Source organism: Monodon monoceros, unplaced genomic scaffold (genome assembly GCF_005190385.1).
Source record: "Monodon monoceros isolate NGI ecotype Baffin Bay Population unplaced genomic scaffold, NGI_Narwhal_1 Super_Scaffold_5, whole genome shotgun sequence".
Taxonomy (NCBI): Eukaryota; Metazoa; Chordata; class Mammalia; order Artiodactyla; family Monodontidae; genus Monodon; species Monodon monoceros.
Window position 1 is genome coordinate 15,151,423 of NW_021703782.1, and position 20,196 is coordinate 15,171,618.

General features: G+C 46.7%; 1 protein-coding gene across 8 annotated transcripts in view; it reads left to right on the forward strand.

The window, feature by feature from the left end:
- BIN3 (bridging integrator 3) overlaps positions 1–20,196 on the forward strand; it is a 43,905-nt gene that overhangs the window by 10,198 nt on the left and 13,511 nt on the right. For 3 of the 8 annotated variants that reach the window (XM_029201365.1, XM_029201358.1, XM_029201360.1), the window contains exons 2-4: positions 12,229–12,277; positions 19,680–19,720; positions 20,087–20,148. In XM_029201365.1, coding sequence (XP_029057198.1) covers positions 12,229–12,277; positions 19,680–19,720; positions 20,087–20,148 — 152 coding nt within the window. The other 5 variants (XM_029201364.1, XM_029201361.1, XM_029201362.1 and 2 more) reach the window with 5 other exon arrangements.

Genomic DNA, 20,196 nt, shown 5'->3' on the forward strand with positions numbered 1-20,196 from the left:
TTTTCGGTTTTATTTTACTCAGGTAAGGATTGAGAGACCAAGGACAATGAGATTACCTTTCTTTGTTCTTTATATAGCCTGATCTAAGAGTAGCTTTTTTCAGGAACCCTAAATTAGAGTATGGTATTTGATAGGGCCCCTGGGCCAATAGACTCATTTTACTCATTCATTTAATCATTCGTTCCCTGCTTACTATGTGTATGAAGCCAGACTATAAGCTCCATGAGATCATAGAATGAGTCTGCCGTATTCATCCTGATATCCCTAGAACCTCGTCTAGTGCTAGGCATGAAGGAGGCCCCTAATACATATTTACTGACTGTTCATTCAGTAAAAGGTTGAGAATAGCACTGTGCCTAGTACAGCACTTGGCAGGAGTTGCAGAGAAGCATAACATTGAGTCCCTACCCTTGAGGTGCTTTCGTGTCATAATCAGAAAGCAAGATGTATGCACGTCAAAGTTAATTAACCTGTACCTTTAACCAAGCAGAGCTCACTTCAGTAATGGAAGGATGGCTCAGTCTTAGGACATGTATTCACACAGTTCGTCACAGCACTAGGTCATAGGAGAACCAACTGGTCCACCAAATGCATGCTGAAAAGGCACTGATATAATTCAAAAATCCAGTCTTTGTATCTTTCAGTAAACTAGAAACAGAAAAATATTTCCTTACCATTAGCCTCCTGAATAAACCAGGAGCCCTCTTCGTATTTTATAGTGAACGATCAAACTCGAAGTATTCTTACTAAAGTTAAAAACATTTTTCTGTAATTTTTAGCCAATGCCGTAATACAAGACAAAAATAGGTATTAAATATTGGGGAAGAAGAGGGAAATTTTACAATTATTTTTAAATGGTATCACTGTCTACTTGGAAAACCCAATTAGTTTTTTTTTTCCCAGCCAAATTTCTTGGGCTATGTAGGTTAGGTGTATAGCTGTGGTGATTGGTTGTGGGGTAAATATTTAACACCCACTAGCTTTCCTGTGTACTAGGAAGATGAAATGAAAAAGAGAATCCATTTATAGTATAACCAAAAATATAAAATTCCATGGAATGTACCTAAGACATGTGTAGGGCAAAAAAATTCACAGATACGTGTTACTTTTGGATGTTAATATTTAACTAAACAAATGTAGAGGACCTATGTGAAAAAAACTCTTAAGACTAAAGGGCATAACGAAAAGACTTGAATGACTGGAGAGACGTATTTTGGCCCTGAATGAGCAAACCTAATATTTATAAAGATGTAGTTTCTTCAAAAGTTAGTCTATAAATATAATGTATTTTCAGGAATTAATATCCTGATTTGGAAGGGGAAACACAGCAGATGATTTTGAATTTCATCTTAAATATGAAAACAAAATTAAAATAGCCCAATTACCTGAAAAAGAAATGTAATGAGAAGGGATTTGCTTACCAGGTATCAAGATCTGCTTTAAACCTAAATAATTAAATTTGTGTTATTGGCAAAAGAGTAGACAGATCTATGATATAGAGCGGAAGTATTTAATGCTGATAAAATGGTTTTTCGAAGATAGATTTTTTTTTAATTCATTCATTTATTTTTGCTGCATTGGGTCTTTGTTGCCGCAAGCCAGCTTTCTCTAGTTGCAGTGCGCAGGCTTCTCACTGCAGTGGCTTCTCTTGTTGCGGAGCACAGGCTCTAGGCGGGCGGGCTTCAGTAGTTGTGGCTCGCAGGCTCTAGAGCGCAGGCTCAGTAGTTGTGGTGCACAGGCTTAGTTGCTCTGTTGTATGTGGGATCTTCCCGGACCAGGGCTCAAACCCATGTCCCCTTCATTGGCAGGCGGATTCTTAACCACTGCGCCACCAGGGAAGTCCCAAAGATGGATTATTTTTTAAATCATGTTAAAACAACTGGTTAGCCATATACTCAAACTCTACATGGAGTAAAGATTTAAATATAAAAGACAAACCACTAAAATTCATATGGAAATTCAAGGGACACAGAACAGCCAAAACAATCTTGACAAAGATGAACAAAGTTGGAGGACTCACACTTCCCAATCTCAAAACTTACTACAAAGCAACAGTAACTAAGACAATGTGGTACTAGCAATAAAGATAGATATGTAGATCAATGGAATAGAATTGAGAATCCAAAAATAAACCTTTATACTGATGGTCAGTTGATTTTTAACAAGGATGCCAGTTCAATGGAGAAGGAATAGTCTTTTCAACAGACGGTACCGGGATAACTGGATAGTCACATGCAAAAGAATGAAGTAGGATCCTTACCTACACCATCTTAAAAAATTAGAAAACACAAAAGGCCACATGTTATATAATTCCATTTATATGAAATGTCCAGAACAGGCAAATCCATGGAGACCGAAAGTGTCTTTGTACCACACTACAAAATGGTGAATGACTGCTAACAGGTACGGGGTTTCCTTTTGGGTGATGAAGATGTTCTCAAATTAGCTAATGGTGGGAATTCCCTGGCAGTCCAGTGGTTAGGACTCTGCTCTTTCACTGCCAAGGGAGCAGGTTTGATCCCTGGTCGAGGAACTAAGATCCAGCAAGCCACACGGCGTGGCCAAAAAACATAAAATTAGTTGTAGTGATGGTTGCACAACTCTGTGAATACAGCAAAAACACCAAATTGTTTGAAAGGATGAATGTTATGGTGTGTGAATTACATCTCATAAAGTTGTTACTTAAAATGAGTAAATAGAGCAGTTTCTCAGTAAAGGTGACAAATTGTAGGATTTGTGCAGGAGATGAAACCAGGCGTATATAATAATATAATACATATACATCTGTAATGTATAACACATTATACATTATAATGTATAATAATGTACATCTATTTTATCTCCCTCGGAAATCCCACACAAAGCACAGTGAGGTGATTTTTTTTAAGTCATCAACCTACCAATTCAGGGAGAATAGAACAGACATTGACGACATTTGGGGATTGGAATGCAGTTACATGGGGTAACTGACTTGGCAGTTCCCAGAAGGCCAGGTGGTGAACTGGCATTTAGGAAAACCAAGAACTTACATCACAGAATCCTCAAAGGTTCAGGAACTGGTGACACTAGGTACCTCTAGAAGTGGGCTGAAGCCGAACACTCAGATCAGGGGGATTGGTTGAAAGCTGCTTATGAATAAGTTGAGACTCCTACCATCTCCTCCCCAACGCCATTTCACTGGACACTGTCCCCACCTCACCCTAGCAGAAGAATGAAGGGGCCCCACCCCTGGAGAGTGTGAAGCAGGGAGTTTCTCCACAAGGGCACACAGAGGTGGATTTACTGTATGAAACTAATGAAGCTTAAGCCTCAGGGCCCCTCGCTTACATGGACCTTGTCCAGGGCCCTAGAAGGAACCCTAGCCATGTGTTCAAATGATCCTGTGTTTCTGTAAACTTCGAAAATGTATTTATACTGCGCGCAGCTAAGAATATCTCTGCCTTCCTTTCCTCCTTTTTTTTAAATTAATTATTTATTGGAGTATAGTTGATTTACAATGTTGTGTTAGTTTCTGCTGTACAGCAAAGTGAATCAGCCACACATATCCACTCTTTTTTAGATTCTATTCCCATATAGCTCATTACGGAGTATTGAGTAGAGTTCCCTGTGCTATACAATAGGTTCTTATTAGTTACCTGTTTTATATATAGTAGTGTGTATGTGTCAGTCGCAGTCTCCCAATTTATCCCTCCCCCCCCTTTTTCCCCTTGGTAACCATAAGGGTGTTTTCTGCATCTGTGACTCAATTTCTGAATTTCTGTTTTGTAAATAGGTTCATTTGTACCATTTTTTTAGATTCCACATACATATAAGCGAGATCATATGACACTTGCCTTTCGCTGTCTGACTACACTCAGTATGACAATCCCTAGGTCCTTCTTTTTCTTCTTTATACTACCCTTCATGTCAGGCAGCTTTGGAGTAGCCTAGACCCTTTTTGGGATGGGACAGGATTGGAGGGGGTTGTTGAATTGGGAGTATGCTGTTTTGACTTCAGTTTGTAAAGACATTTTTGAAAAACATAAAACAAGTGAGAAATTAGAGTCCTGAGTTGGAAGCGCACAAAGGATACCTTTTTTGATCATCTTCAAATGTATTTTATAGCTAAGAGAAAAATTGGGTAAAAGTAGAACACAAAACAAAAGTGACAAAGGTGAGAATGAAATCAATAGATATTACTCTGAAATCATGTAAAGTGTAACAAAACATTGTCACATTGTACCAAAAGCTAGTAATTCATTAAGAGAGTAAGATCAGTTTTAGATAGGAGTGATGATTATCTGATGATCTAGTTAATGAAGAGGAGGAGCAAATCATATGAACCTATTGCTAAAACATTTAAATTTCTAGTGGATTTAACGTGAAAGACATAACAAAGATAACATAAAACTCATACCCTCCTACTAGGACCTCAGTGACAGACCAGTTACTCTCATTAATTCAGAGAGCATTTAAGATTAGTCATTGTACAAGAAAATTTGAAATGTGGCCTGAAATTTTACAGTTTATTTATGAGAGAAACATGAGATTTTCCTAAATTTTACAACAGTCCTAAAGTTTATATTATATTTATATGTTACCAGTAAGCTGGAAAAAAAAAGCTTTTGTAAACTGTCAGTAATAGAAAACAAATTTCAATCAACGCTACTAGAGAAAAGGCTGAATTATTTGTCTTTTCTCTCTAAGGAAATGATTTATCAACTCTGTGTCACATGAAGAGGCAATCATAGACTATGCAGCCAAAAAAGTGCAGAGAAATAAATATAAAGGTGTGTCAGGCAGGTGATTAATAAAAATATTAGGTTATTCTTGATTTTCTGATGTTCATGTTATTTGTCAGCTTTTATAGCTTGTAATTTATAATGCTCTTTTCTCTGTTTAAATAAACATTCACTTTCAGGCCTATTTTTATATTTGCAGTTTTGTAATCTCTTTTTTTTAAAGGGCATGCAAAATTGTGTAAGCTTCAGGCCCACAAAACCCAGATCCGCTTCAAGCACAGGTGAGGGCAGGACTTCATAGGAGGATGAAGTGGATGAATGCGTGTGGAGTGCTGACACATCCTCTTACACACACACCCACTCACACACACACACACACACACACACACACACACACACACAGCCTCTTCTACTCTGCTCCCAGAACAGTGAGCTGGGCCTTTATTCCCAGTCCAAGACAGTGGAAGAATCTTCTCTAGGGAATTTTACCTCCCTTGGAGAAAAGAGTACAAACTGGCATCAAGGATCCCCCACAAAACTTCTCAGCCAGATCATCCTACACAATAGACAGACATTATTCATGTACTTACAGCTTCTAGTCAGCGTTTTGGTCCCCAGTCATATATTGGAGAAGACAACCAAGAATTACCACTCATCCAAGGGACATGTTTAATATGAAAAATGGAGACTAAAACAAACGCAAAAAGCAACTTGAAGGGAAACTGAGACTGTAAAGGAAGAAGAAACTTTTTTCAAAGCTATCATTAAGATTTTCAGATAAGGCATCCAAGAAATAAAAACAGGGTACCATTTAAAAAAATAAAGGGACATCCTGAAAATTAAGAAGAGCTGTTGGAAATTAAAAACGTGGCAGCAGAAATGAAAAACTCTTTAGAAATATTAAAAGATAAGGAAACATTGAAAAATAGAGAAATTAGAGGACCAGCCAAAGAGGGTCAGCATCAGAATTATAAGAATTTCAGAAATAAGAAACAGAGAAAATGGGTGTGGGGGGAGTGGTCAGTAGCAACAAAGTTTCCTTTAATCCCAGAACTAAAGATTATAAATTGCCAACTCGAAAGAGTCCTGTGTATCCCCCAGCACAATGGATAAAAACAGACCCCAAGGTACATCGTTGTGAAATTTTGCAACACGGGAGACACACATCTGACCCTCGAAGCTGGCATGAAGAAGATAAAAAGCAGGTCACATACAAAGGTTGGGCATCACATTGGCTTCTTCAGACTTCACCACCACAGCGGCACTGGGAAATGAGAAGCCAGTGAAACAGTGCCTTTGAGATTCTGGAAGGAATCATGTCCAGCCTATAATTCTATACCCAGTCAAAACTAACTCGTGTGAGGATAGGATAAAAGGGGTTTGGGTTGCGCAGTCTCAGAACTGATCTCCCTCACACTTTTTCTCCACCCAGACAAGGAGTAAACCAAGAAAGGAGAAGACACGGAATCCAGGTGGAAAAGATCCTAGGAGAGAGGTGGAAGGAATCCCTGTGAGGGTGGTGACAGGGGAGCCCAGAGTGGAGGCAGCCCGTCTAGACCCGAGCAGGTCCAAGGCTCCAGTAGAGACTGCTTCAGGAAGGGAAAATGATAGGACACCTGATACGCATGAATGTGTTGAGAGTAGATTTAGACAACTGAGAGAGGATTAGGGATAAACATCTAGAAGATGAAGCATATGAAAGAAAAGGAAAACTTATTTTTAGGGAAACTTGTGCAGTGTTCTTAGTTCTGTATTGCTGTGGAACAGATTACCCCACAAATTAGTGCCTCCCAACAATAATACCAGTTTCTGATTGTCAGGAATTTGGGAGCGGCTCGGCTGGGGGTTTTGGCTCGGGAACTCCACAGTCCCCTGAAGGTTTGGCTGAAGCTGAACGACCTGCTGGCTGCCGCACGCAGGAGGGAAAACAAACCATGTTCTGTTCCTAATGGTGTATTTCGTGTTGCTCTTACCAGATCACGGTATACCTCTGTTGAGAAGGCAGAGTTGCAGATGTGCCTTTGGGTAATAGGGGTGAAGACCCAAAAGAGGTGTGTGTTTTTGTTTAGTTAAATCTTCCTCTTCCAAGATAAAAAGTCAACAGCTAGGGCCTAAAACCTGATCATCACAGGGTGGTAATGCACGCATTTTTATTTAGAGATGCAAAGGTACATATCAAAAACAAAACAAAACCAGCCACGTTAGAAGTGCTCATCACAGGCGATTGAGTTTAGGGGAGCCTAGAACCTAATGTTTTACTTAGCAGACATTGTTGCCTTGTTAAACTATGCACATGTATAACTTTGATAAGAGCAAAACTTAGATTAGTAGAAGGAAATCATAAAAGTAAAAAGTAGGTCCAGGTGAAATTTTTCTGTGTTGGAGTGGAAGAGGCAGGTCTTTCTCAGTATGACACCAAAAGAAGAAATCATAAAGGAAAGAGACAGATTTGGGCAGTTTCACTTCATACAAATTAAAAGCCTCTGTACATTAAACACACACATGTACAAAATGGAAAGGTAAACGTTAAGACAGGAAAAAAATCCTGGGACTGGTGGTAAATGATTTCAATCCTTTAAAAAATGTAAACTGTTTCAGTCTGTCTCAGGCAATTTGGCAAGCGAATCAAAGCCTTGAACATGCATGTATCCTTTGACCCAGCAATTCCAATACTAAGAATTTATCCTATGTGACTAATCCTTGATATGCCCAAAGATTTAGCCGTTGGTTTTTGTTTATATTAGAAGAAAAACTTGAGGCAGTTGAAATGATAATGTAAGCCATGTGGGTTACAAAAAGAAAACTAGTGACACAGTTGATTAATGAAATACTAGGTAGCTCTTAAAAGTCAGGCTGATGAAAACTTGTGTATTGGCATATAAAAGCACTCCTGATATATGTTTCCTTTATTTTTTTAAAAGTTGTGTAAACATGCATATGCTGTACACACTGAAATTTGGGGTATTACTTTTTCTCTGGGATTTTGTGTATTTGTATCTGTGTGTGTGTGTTTGTCCTTTGTGGTTTTCCAAGTTTTTGACACTGATCAGGTGTTATTTTTATAGTCAAGGAAAAGAACTTAAGGGATTTTTTTTCTTCAGTTTATTTGAGAGATATGGAAAGTGCAAAAAAGAAAACAGTAATCATATTCTCACCACCCGGAATTAACTACTAACATTTGGCATATCTGCTTCAGGTTTTTTTCTTTCTGAAAATGTTTAAAATATAATTAACACCAAAACATTAACCTTGGTTATCTTTTCAATATGAGACGGAGGGCTATTTGGGGTTTTTTTCTTTTCCTTCTTTTCCTTCTCTTTGTCTCTCCCTCTCTTCTCTCTCTTTTAGGCTTTCTGTACTTCTCAAGTTTTCTCTGATGAGCATGTTTTACTTTTTAAAGAGATGAACTATAATCAACTGTAAAAGGTAGAATATTTTTAAATGCCTAATAAAGTCGTAGACATCTTGAAGAAGGTAAGCAAGGTTTGGGAGTCAGAACAGCTTTGATGAAGCCAGGAGAAGGGAAAGGTTCTCTCTGGGTGGGGTGGCCGTATGTCCCAGTTGCCCTGGACAGTCCAAGTTTTATGCCTTTTGTCCTGATGACATTATTAATGACATGTTGGCACTAAAACATGGACCTCCACTTTGGGACAGGAAGTTGTTTATAAGGCGTCTAGATTTGGGGGATAAATGAACAGCCACTTGGCTGAATCAGAGTGGTTGTACTGGGTGAATGGGAAGGGAAACTAAAAGGCGGGGTGAGACCATATTATAGAGGCACAGTGACTGCTGGTTTAGGAAGTTCCTCGACCAGTTCTAGGGCTGGCTCAGGAAATGTACAGGGTAAGCCTGGAGCAGTTCATAGTCCAGAAAACAAGGAAGTACTAAACAAAACACACACACACACACACACACACACACACGCACGCGCGCGCACACACACACACGCACACACACTGATGTGGGTATGTCAGAAAGACACAGGAGTCAACTGAAGGAGCTCCCAGTGGCCAAAGCTGGAACAGTTTGAGCAACAGAATAAAGTAGGATTGGATTATAACCCATATAAAATAAATATCGATGCATTTATACTGCTATAAGTGACTGAATAAATAAATAGAGAACAGAAATCTCCCATGCAGAATCCCAAATAACTTATGCCAATACTCTGCCCGCAAAAAGGTGGAGTATTACTTCTCATTTCTTAAGTGTGGGCTGTGCCCAGTGGCTTCCTTCCAAAGGTGGGGGGGGTCGTGGGGGGGAGGGGGAGGGACCATATATCGGAGAATCCCGGGAAAGGCTGCTTCAGCCCAGTGACGGAGACTCACATCAGCAGTAGGAAGTCGGGTTGATAGCTCGAACCCTCAGTATGATGTGGCAAGAATGGCACTTCACTCCTTCCCTCCAGAACCTGTAACTCCAGTCTAGTCATGAGAAAAATAGCAGACAAGTCCCAGTTGAGGGACATTTCTATAGAGTACCTGACCAGCACTCCTTAAAACTGTCGAGGTCATCAAAAACAGGGAAAGTCTGAGAAAATATCAGGAGGAGTCTGAGGAGACAATGACTAAATGGAATGCGGCAACCTGGCTGGGGTCCTGGAACTTAAAGGGGACGTTAGGTGAAAACTAAGGGAATCTGAATAAAATGTAGACTTTAATATTTCAGGATTGGTTTGCTAATTGTGACAAATATGCCATACGAATATAAGATGTTAATAGTAAGGGAAACTGGGTGTGGGATATATGGAGTTAGGTACTGTCTTTACAATTGTTCTGTAAATCTAAAACTTTTCTAATCAAATGTTACTTTTTTTTTTTTAAGGCATTCTTCAGGCAGGGAGATGGCTTTTGAAGAGGTGAGGTGAAAACGAATCAGAGTCATATGATAAAGTTATAGGTGATTGTCAGGAGCTGCAGTGAGATTACAGAGGCCTGGTTCCTTCTACACAGTTCACACGGCCTCTCATTTGTGCAGAAGCACCCAGTTCAGCACCAGCCTCCTCCTGATAACACGGTCCTCTTTCATTTCCAGGCTTTTAACAATGAACCCTTTCTAAATTCCATAGTATTTTAAGATTAGGTATTTTGACCAGATGATTTTTTTCCTAGTTCCTTCAAACACATATGACATATCTATGTGAAAGAGTATTGAACTGTGAGTAGTAGAGAGAAAACTGGACAAGAAATCACAACCCTGATTGTTTGTTCTGGGTCCTGTTGCTGAATGACCCTGGGCTAGTCACTGAACCCCTCCAGATCTGCTTCCGCATCTCCAAAATGAGAGGGTTGAACTGGAAAAATTTCTATGGTAACTTGCAGCTCTAAAAATACTGTGATTCTAAATTAAGATTTAGAGAGAGGCTGTGGCACCACAAATAATGGAATCTAAGTTCCTAATTCCTTTGTAGCTAGTCTGTAGTACTAGACGCCACGTTAGAGTCACTTTGAGGACCGCTCTGAGGGCTCTTTAGAATGCGCATTCTGCTCCCCATGTTCTTGGAGTGGAGATTCAGTTTAGAATTCAAGTTTTAGGTAAGCTGAAAGGGCTACGTAGTCCAGCTCCTTTGTTTTATAGTTTGTTTAAGAAACTAGTCAGAGGCAGAGACCATGGTTTCTTTTTTTTTTTTTTTTTTTTTTTTTTTTTTTTTTTGGTGCGCGGGCCTCTCCCTTTTGTGGCCTCTCCCGTTGCAGAGCACAGGCTCCGGACGCGCAGGCCCAGCAGCCATGGCTCACGGGCCCAGCCGCTCCGCGGCATGTGGGATCTTCCCGGACCGGGGCACGAACCCACGTCCCCTGCATCGGCAGGCGGACTCTCAACTACTGCGCCACCAGGGAAGCCCAAGACCAGGGTTTCTGATTCCTGGTCCAGAGCCTTTTATATGACAACATGCTTCACACAGAGCAGGATCGGTCTTTTTGCAGTGCCACCAGGGCCTCATTTGCACTGTCACCAGAATGGTCCTTGCGGGCAGTTGCTCACTGTCCAAAACCATTGTGTCAGTCAACTCGAGTCCCTGATTTGGGCAGAAGTAACTGTTGCGGGGGGAGAGGACTAAGGCTCTCCTGTCCCCTTAACCTTTCTTCTTCAGGTCTGAGAGAGGGAAATGGCAATTTCATTTTTTCTTTCCTTTTCAATTCCATAGCTTACCTTCCCTTGGTAATTACATAGCCAGAGATTATTTGTTTACAGAAGCCACGTGAATCAGCCAGCCCCCAAAGGGTTAACGCTCCTAAATTACGGGGCTGGATTAACAATAAACAGGATGTCCTCCAGAAATTAAATTTAAACCGCTGTGACTCAGGCTGGCCCATCCTCTCAACCAGATCGTTGTCTGGGGTTATTATCGGTGGTTAATTATACCACTGGCCTTAGCGGCAGTGTTGGTCAGTGTGGGCCAAGAGGAGCCAGGCTTGGGGAGAGGGGGGTGTGGAGGGAGGGGCCTGGTGGAGGGGGTGGGGGCGAAGGAGTGGGAGCGGGAGGTTTGAATGGAAGGGACCACTGGTCCTGAGCACTGGAAGGAGAGCAGTGAGAGTGGGGTCCAACCTGCACCCTCAGGGCTCTTCCCTGAGCTGATCCCAGCCAGGGATGCTTAACTCACTGCTGCCTTGGTGGGAGAAGCCCGCGTTTCTGTAGCTGTGGGGATGCCCTGTGGCTTCTTTAATTCTCAGAACTGTAGGATGGGAGAATTTTCAGCGCTTGAAGGAAGCTTCTAGATTACCCAGTTTAACCCTCTTGTTTCACAGAGTAGGAAATTAAGTCCCGGCGCAGTCATTTCCTGGCGTCCCGCTCCTCAGGGGTGGAGGCGGGGTTAGCGCTCAGGGTTTCACTCCTGGACCATGACCTTCCTTCCATTATGCCACGCCTTCTTCCATTTCCAAGTGGGGAACCTGAGGTGCAGAGCTTCCCAGCAAGTTCAGGGCAGACTTGAACTGGATTCAGATTCTTCTCCAAGCTAGCTTTCTTTAGATGTTGTCAGTTCTCACGGGAAATAACCCAGCCTGACTGGTCCTCAGTGCTCCTACAATTCGTCATCTCTCCCCAGCCCCACAAGAAGCCCTCCACAGTCTGTCTCTCTATAGAGAAGTAGGGAAGCACCTGCTACTGATGATAGTGGGCTTTGCGGCGTTTTCTAAAGGCACGTTTTCAAGGATGATAGCTGTCCAGGTGAGCCTGCAACCTCTGACTTCGCAGCTCCTCAAGACACAAGGTTTGTAGTGACTGTTACTAGTACAGTATCTCACCTTTCCTGCCTTCACCTTTGCAATGTATGTAGACATTGCAGAGAAAGATGCCCTGGGGCACCTCCATCTGATTCTGTCCATGGGGGACCGTTCTCCTGGAGCCCAGCCTGGTTGCTGATGGTCCTAGACCCGCAGGCACGTGGTACGAGTCCCGGGAGTGAGGCACTCCTTCCAGGGGGGAAGTGGCCGTACCTCATCAAGTCTTTTCAGCCACATCCTTCCCCATTTCTCCTAACCTTCCTCTTTGACTCTTTGTCTTACAGGATTCCTTTCAAGATTGGGCAGCCCAAGAAACAGATTGTCCCCAAAACAGTGAGTAACCAGTTCTTTCACTCCGAGACTCACGTGGCCTTTGTGTAGAACCGGAGCTTTGACTCAGTGAATGGTGGTGCTGGGAAGGCAGAACCCAGGCCTTATTATTCCCAGTTGTGCTGCTCTAGAACCTCACACAGGCGGGGGCTTATAGGGCCCTCCTATCCTGGGACACTTTCCTCCCTCAGGTCAGCCTGGGCCCCTCCCCTTCCTTGGGCAGGCGGAAGAGGTGGGTTACAAAGTGAGGACAGACACCCTGCTTCTGAACGGCCCAGCACTGGGGTCTAGCGTGACAGTCTGCACTTTCCTGAAAGGGTTCCTGAGACATAGGCTCCCGCCAAGGACACGTCCCAGGCCTCTATCTCCCGCCGCCTCAGGCTGCGTAAAAGGCCAGAAAGCCTCCCTGGGATGTCCAGGTCCCCTTCTCTCTGCTGCTACATTCATTCTTAGCCAGGACCCGGAGCCACTCACTGGGAGGGCATGATTGAATCCTACCCCTTTGTAAGTCCACAGTTTTTGTCTCTATTTTATTGCCACAATGGAAGAGGAGGAGAATCTAGATTCTCAGAAAGTTAGAACTGTGGGACTTCCCTAGCAGTCCAATTGTTAGGACTCCACTCTTTCCACCGCAGGGGGCCCAGGTTCGATCCCTTGTTGGGGAACTAAGGTCCTGCAAGCTACGCAGTGTGGCCAAAAAAAAAAAAACACTGGAAGCCCTTAGAGATCATCCAGTCCAACCTTCTGAGTTTTCCTGACGAGGAAACCAAGGCCCACGGAGTTTTTGTAACTTTCTAAGAATTACGTTTCATAAACCTAATTCTGATGGAGCTGGAATTAGAACTCAAGTTTGAGGCTCCGTTTCGTACACTTTCCATAGCTTCACGCGAGCTCACTCGGGCTGTGAAGCTCTCCTGAGGTTTTGGAATTCTAGTCAAGAATGGCCTCTCCACAGGACTTCACTGGTGGCACAGGGGTTAAGAATCTGCCTGCCAATGCAGGGGACACGGGTTCGAGCCCTGGTCCGGGAAGATCCCACATGCCACGGAGCAACTAAGCCCAGGTGCCACAACTACTGAGCCTGTGCTCTAGAGCCCGAGTGCCACAACTCCTGAGCCTGCGCGCCTAGAGCCCGCGCTCCGCAACAAGAGGCCACTGCAGTGAGCAGCCCGTGCACTGCAACGAAGAGTAGCCCCCGCCTGCCACAACTAGAGAAAGCTCACGTGCAGCAACAAAGACCCAATGTGGCCAAAAATTAATTAATTAATTTGAAAAAAAAGAATGGCCTCTCCAGCCCCTCACCCACCAACGTGGGTGAGGCTCTTGAGGGTTTAACGTGAGAGACTATATCTGTAAGGTTAGCACTGTCAGCCTGCTGGAGGCCCTGGACTGTCATCCCAGCCGCTTATAAGACGGTTCTTGTCTTATAACCTTGGCCCTCCTCAGTTCCGGACTCTGAACTGGGTTTGGCGGGAGGGGAAGTGCAGCACGCATCTGAGCACTGGCTCCATCTTTGGGAAATCCAAAGTTAGGTCACTTAAAAGGAAATGGGTCCATGTTAAAAGGGCCCTCCCTTTTTTTCAAGCAAAGGCAGGCCAAGGACAGACTCAGAGTATACCTCCCATGCAGAGGCTGACCAGCTGTGGAGGCTCTCAGCTGAAGCACGAAGAATCTGGGCGTGCTCCAGCCAGCTACAGGAAGTGGGAAGGTGTGGCTTTGAGTCTCCAGAGTTTAATCCAGGGCAGATCTGAAAGGGAAGTGGTTTCGAGAAGGGTCTTTTATTCCCAGCACTCACTACCAAAAAACAAACAAACAAACATTTCTCCTAACACCCCAACCTTGATGGAAATAGCCTTTGTTCTCCATGGAAAAGTATAGGGTAGCATGCGGTTTCTAGCTTCCTTGCCAGAATTTGTTGTTGGAAAGGTCTCTAGGTCTTTTACTCTAAGGGGTGGCCAGGACTCCCCGGAGGAAGGGCAGATGGACAATCTCAGTGCCTGTGGATGGTCCCGTGGCCTCCCTCTTCCCTTCCTGGCATCCGTCGTGTTTGGGATGGAATTGTAGCCCTCTAACACCTGGCATCAGCTCCTCCAGACAGGCTGGGCATCAAGAACTGGTTATGAAACTGGATTTGGAAGGTTCCCTGCCTGGATTCCCATCCTGGCCCTGCCACGTGTTGTCCGTGACCTTTAGCAAGTTCCTTACCCTCCCTGAGCCCTCATTTTCTCCTTTGTGAAGTGAGGATGATGCTAGCTCCTATGTCATTGATGTAAGTATTATGCATCTTACATGAGGTAATGCATATGAAGCACTTAGCACAGTGCCTGGCATGTAGTGAGCCCTCAGTAAATATTAACTGCATTATGAGACGATAGCTGATTTGACTCTTAATAAACCGCCAAGGACCCAGCCTGTCCCAAGTAGCTGGATTCCCCAGTACAATGAAATGGTAGGCTGGGCCTTTGATCTCTCGCGAGGAATAGAATCCTTTGCTTCCTCAACTCCCCAGAGGCACTGAAGTCTGTGTAGCAAGACCCTACCTCTTCGGAGTCTCCCTACCCTCCCCCGCACAAGCCCCCTCCTGGCCCCCAAACAGGCCGAGGCTGTACAGTTGTCTCAGCATCTCTGGCAGCTGCCCCCGAACATGGGTGACGCACTCTATTTTTCCTGTCCAGGCACTCTCGGGGAGGGGAGCAGATGTGGCTGTCTGGGTTATTGGAAGTCGTGGCACCCCTGTCATGGGAAGAAAAGCTCATGTTATCTTCAGGGAGTTTCAGGAGGTTTTTGGCTCAAGGCACCCAACCATCAGACACAAAGAAAGCATTGTGCATTTGCCCTCCCCATTCTGCTGTGCCCAGGTTATTAACACAGATTCCAGTATTGTCAAGGCTTTGGCTGGAAGGGCGTGTTCTCTGCAGGGGCTGACCACTGGGGCTGAAATGGAAGGACAAACACTCCCCCACTTTCCAGTCCTAACCTTCTGCTTAGTCCCCTCCCGCTGCCCCAGCTCATGAAGGAGCTGGAGCATCTTGGTACAGCAAAGAGATGCTGCACCTCCCTCTGCACCCGGCATGATGGAAGGCTTCGCACATTGAAGCAAGGGTTTCCCTGGGTCTCGCACACACCTAGATTCCCAGCGAGGCAGGCGCTCTGGAAGGTCAAGGCAGATGGGAGTCCCTGCAGGTCGCGCCTTCACCTGAGAAGGGTTTTCAAGTGCAAAGTGGAGGGACCCTTTGTAACAAACCAAAGGCAGGCCGCTCTCCACCCTGAGCCGCCCTGGAAGAGGAGCTTCTCAGAAGGCACAGGGCTTGCTCTGCCTCAGACCCAATCTGGCTCCGCTTAGCCCCGGGATTAGAGCCTGGCCCTGCCTGCTGCCCTCCCTCTTCCCTTCACCATGAGTGTGAGTGGGTGGGAACTCAGCCCACTATTCACTTAACAACCACCAAGCTCCTGCCGTGTGGCAGCCTGACCTAGGCCCTGGGGACAAGCTGTGAGCAGCACGGCCCCTCCTGCAACCCTGAGCCTCCGAGAATGCAGGGGTTGCTGAGGCAGTCTCGGTGCTTGACCCTCCCTGCGCTGACCTCGCCAGCCTGACCCAGCCCACCCTGACCTGCCGACAGTCGTGCACATGTGTTTACACTTGCATTGTTGACCGGGGTCCAGTTGCCTTTTTGGCAAAGGCATCAAGCATCCAGAGATGTTCAGATCTTTTGTATTTGGCTCCTTCCCTCTGCACGGATATACCTTGGAATGAGACTCCAGTGTGTCCCTTGATCCCCTCAGCCGTTGTCTGAGGGCCTAGAATCCCGGTGCTCTCAGATCTTTCCTCTCAGATCTTTCCCCCGGGGAGGAGAGAGACCTCAGGAGCAGTGAGCTGTGGAAGCAACGCCAGCTGGCTACCGACAAAAGAGGTGAAGCGTTCTTGACCTTCTCTTAGGCTGTCAGATGGCCTTGAGCTGGGAGAGCAGAAGACTCAAGCTCCCCACTTCTCCACTTCCAGCGTGAGACCCTGAGTTTCTCCTCAGCCAGTTGGAAACCTGCGGTCCTTCTCTGTGCAAGTTCCAGCAGTGGCAGCCCGGGAGACCAGGTGTTCCCTGACATCCCACACAGCACGCTGGGGATTGCGCAAGAGAGCGAGGGGAGCCTGGCCCTCGCCTCCCTTCTCGCCCACCCACCCCCAGGGTACCTGCTCTCTGCTCTTGGTCTTCAGGAGAGCTGGACCCTGGCCAGGGCATCCTTAATTTCAACTTCATCTTTTCGGCAGAAAAAATACTTGTGCAACGTAAAGACTCAGCTCAGCTGTCACATCCTACAAAGTAAGAAAGGAGACGTGTCCAGTGGAGGGAGGCACCTCTGTGGCCCCAGGCACAGGGCCCAGGCTTTACCCCACCTGCCAGCTGACTGAGTGCTCTGTGCCAGAGGGTCACAGACCAGTCTGCTTCCTCAGACCCCCGGTCCTCTCACCACCCCAGTGGAGGGGAGCAGGGAGACCCCGTGTGTAAGCCGGGCGCTGTGCTCTGTGCTCTACACATACTGCTCGTTAATCCTCCAAACAGGCCAGCAAGGCTGAAGCTGCCAGCCCACTGCCTTGTCAGCCACCTGAAATTCCCATGGGCTGAGACCAAGTGAAACTATCCCATTTTATTAGAAAAGAAACCGAGGCTCAAAATGTTGGAAATGTTTCTAAAGCTCCTCATCTAGTATCAGAGTTCATATCTTCTGTCTGCTTGCTCCCCTCCACCGCCTTCCCCCGGGCGCTGTTGAAAAAAGGACTAGACTAACTTCAGTGCGGACTCCAAAGGGCAGGGTGAGGCCCATTTGCTCCAGAACAAATCTCCCATCCACGATCACACCAGCAGCTGTTCGGACCTTCAGCTAAGACTCTGATTCCTGTCCAGCTACAAATCCCCCCGACTTAGGTAGCACTTTAAACTTTTATCAGGCACATGCACTTTAGCGGGAGTGAATTATGAATTTTTTCTTGAGAGAATCTTTTGGTGGGTCATACAAAAGGTGATGATGAAAATGTTGGGTTCCCAGATGGAGAAAAAGTGGGTCTGTTGAAAAGAGAGGAAAAGACTGTAGGGCAGGAGGCTAGGGCACCAGTGATTGATTGATTGATTGATTGATTGATTGATTTCGCTGCACCACGTGGCTTTGGGATCTTAGTTCTGGGACCAGGGATTGAACCTGGGCCCTCGTCTGTTAGAATGCGGAGTCCTAACCACTGGACTGACAGGGAATTCCCAGTGATGAATTTTACTTCACAACTTTGTGGAAGGTCCTAGATGTTAGAATCAGAATGTAAGGGGAAGACCATGTGTTTCTGCTTCTGAGTTTTACAGTTCAAATGAGGAAGGCGAGCCATCTCCATGCAAGAGAGCCCCGTTGTCAAGCCCTGAGGTCGGATGCTAAGTAGGGCCTCTGTGTCAGGCCTCACTGGGCCCTTCCTTGCCCTCCATGGGGCTCCCCACAGCCGCCCGTCACGTGTGTGTTTGTTCTTTTGATCTCCCGACCAGGACCCGTGTCTGTTTTTTTTTTTTTTTTTTTTTTTATTTTTGGCTGTGTTGGGTCTTCATTGCTGCGTGCAGGCTTTCTCTAGTTGCGGCGAGCGGGGACTACTCTTCGTTGTGGTGCATGCGCTTCTCATTGTGGTGGCTTCTCTTGTTGTGGAGCACAGGCTCTAAGTGCGCAGGCTTCAGTAGTTGTGGCACGCGGGCTCAGTAGTTGTGGCTCAAGGGCTTAGTTGCTTCGAGGCCCTTGGGATCTTCCCGGACCAGGGCTCAAGCCCGTGTCCCCTGCATTGGCAGGTGGACTCTCAACGACTGCACCACCAGGGAAGCCCCCGTGTCTGTTTTATTCACCAGTGTATCCCTGGCACCTGGCAGAACGCACTACACTTAATTGGTGCTCAATAAATGTTTGTGGGATTAATGAATGCAGTTTAAAAAAAAAAAAAAAAAAGGCCTGGATTAGGAGTCTGAATTCTAGCCCTGCTTTGCCACACACTAGCTCTGTGTCCTGATGTAAATCACTTCCCCCCCTCTGGGTGGCATTCTCATTTATCTCGTGAAATAATTGGCCTGAATAATGTTCCGACAGTCTACGACTGTCAAATTTACCTTAATCCAAACATGGAGCATGAGGCCAACGGGGTTTTAGAAGACTCCTGGTGAGGCACAGCGGGGCTTTGATGATCACTGCAAATCCACACTCCTTCACCTCCAGCCTGTGATAGCCAGGATTTACGGCTCTCCCTGGCGGGAGTCTTGGGGCAGCCGCCAGGAAGGTGCTCTCATAGGTCATGGCTTTAGTTCATCAGCCAGAGCTTTTCCCCCTTAGGTAGAATGACAATAGAGGGCGCAGGCCTGGGAGCCAGGCCGCCCGGCCCGTGTTCAGACCCCAGGCCTGCCGCTTACTAGTGGTGTGACCTTGCTCAGGTGACTCCCTCTCTGTCCCGGTGACCTCAGTGCGGTGAGGGCCGTCAGCGCACCTGCCTGCCAGGTGAGTGATGGAGGAGAAGCCGGTCACGGGAGAGTGTGGCGCCTCAACAAGGCATGCAGGGAGCTGTTCGGCCTCCTTGGAAGAAGACAAAGCAGAGGCGGGGGCTCCGTCCTCCTATCGGCCCTCAGACGTCAGGACTCCGCAGACCACTCTCCTGCGACCGTTGCCTGGGCCCCACTTTACAGATGGGGAGATTCAGGCTCTAGAAGTGCAAGTGACTTTCCTGGCTTCACCTGCCCTGTAGGCCGAAGAACTGGGGTCAGGGCGCATACCCACTCGGTCTAAGTATCAGGGAAATCTGATGACTCATCCAGAATTTAGAGAGCCTTGCCTGAGTCGATAATCATATCTGTGATGGCTGCATCCCAGCGCACAGAGCGGGGATACCTGGTCTTTCTTGATCCACCCTGAACGCAGCAGGTTCTGGACCTGTGAGGAAACCAGGACCGGGAGGGGAGGGGAGCCGTTCCCGCCCCAGAGCTGCTGAGCGGCAGGGACAGGACCGGACGCCAACCCACCCGCTTTCCTCCGTGCCCTGCCTCTTCCCCGATGATGAGTTTCCATCACACTCTGAGCCCCTTACCCAGACCCCGCAGGGGAGGGGAGGGAGCACAGCCCAGCCTCGCTCCCTGAGGCGGAAGAACAGAGCCAGCCGGGATCCGCTGGTACCTGCCTGGCTGGCCCGTCTGGGAGGGGCGTCCTTTGACCTAAGTCAAACACTTAATTAATTTGGGAACACAGGGCTTCTGTCACGAACGGTGTGCTGGTGCTTGTGTGGACTGGATGGTGGTGCTTTCTGCAGGAGGGGTGCGGGGAGGGCGTGGAGGGAGTTTCGTAGGTGACAGATTTTCTCCAGCCTGCTGTCATTCCTCCAGTGATTGAGTTGTCGCTTCCCTTACAGGTGGAAAGAGACTTCGAAAGGGAGTATGGAAAACTCCAGCAGTGAGTGTCAACCCCCAGAAGGGAGGGCAGGGAGGGGGCTGCTCTGAGAAGGAAGAGAGCCTTCTGCCTGGGCTGCCTCGTCCACTCACCCTGGGAGCCAAGGGCAGCTCAGTTCACGACCTGCCAGAAATTCTCCCCCCCGGGGTGGTGGCTCCGTGACAGTCGTTAACTCGTAGCCTTTGGGCACCTCACGCCAAGCTCGCGGTGGCCCTTCAGTCAGTGGGGACATCCGCGCAGAGCAGGCCCTTCCTTCTCCTGGCAGGTGACCTGAGTGTCGCTTGGGGCTCGGCTCAGGGGGACGGGCAGAACGGGGGCAGAAGCAGGTGGGTGATGCCAGGTCCCCAGGCCCGTGCCCCTGCCTTGCAGGCTGGAGGAGCAGACCAAGCGGCTGCAGAAGGACATGAAGAAGAGCACGGACGCCGACCTGGGTAGGCGGCCCGTCCCCCGTGCCCGGCCTGGACGGGGGAGGGGCAGAG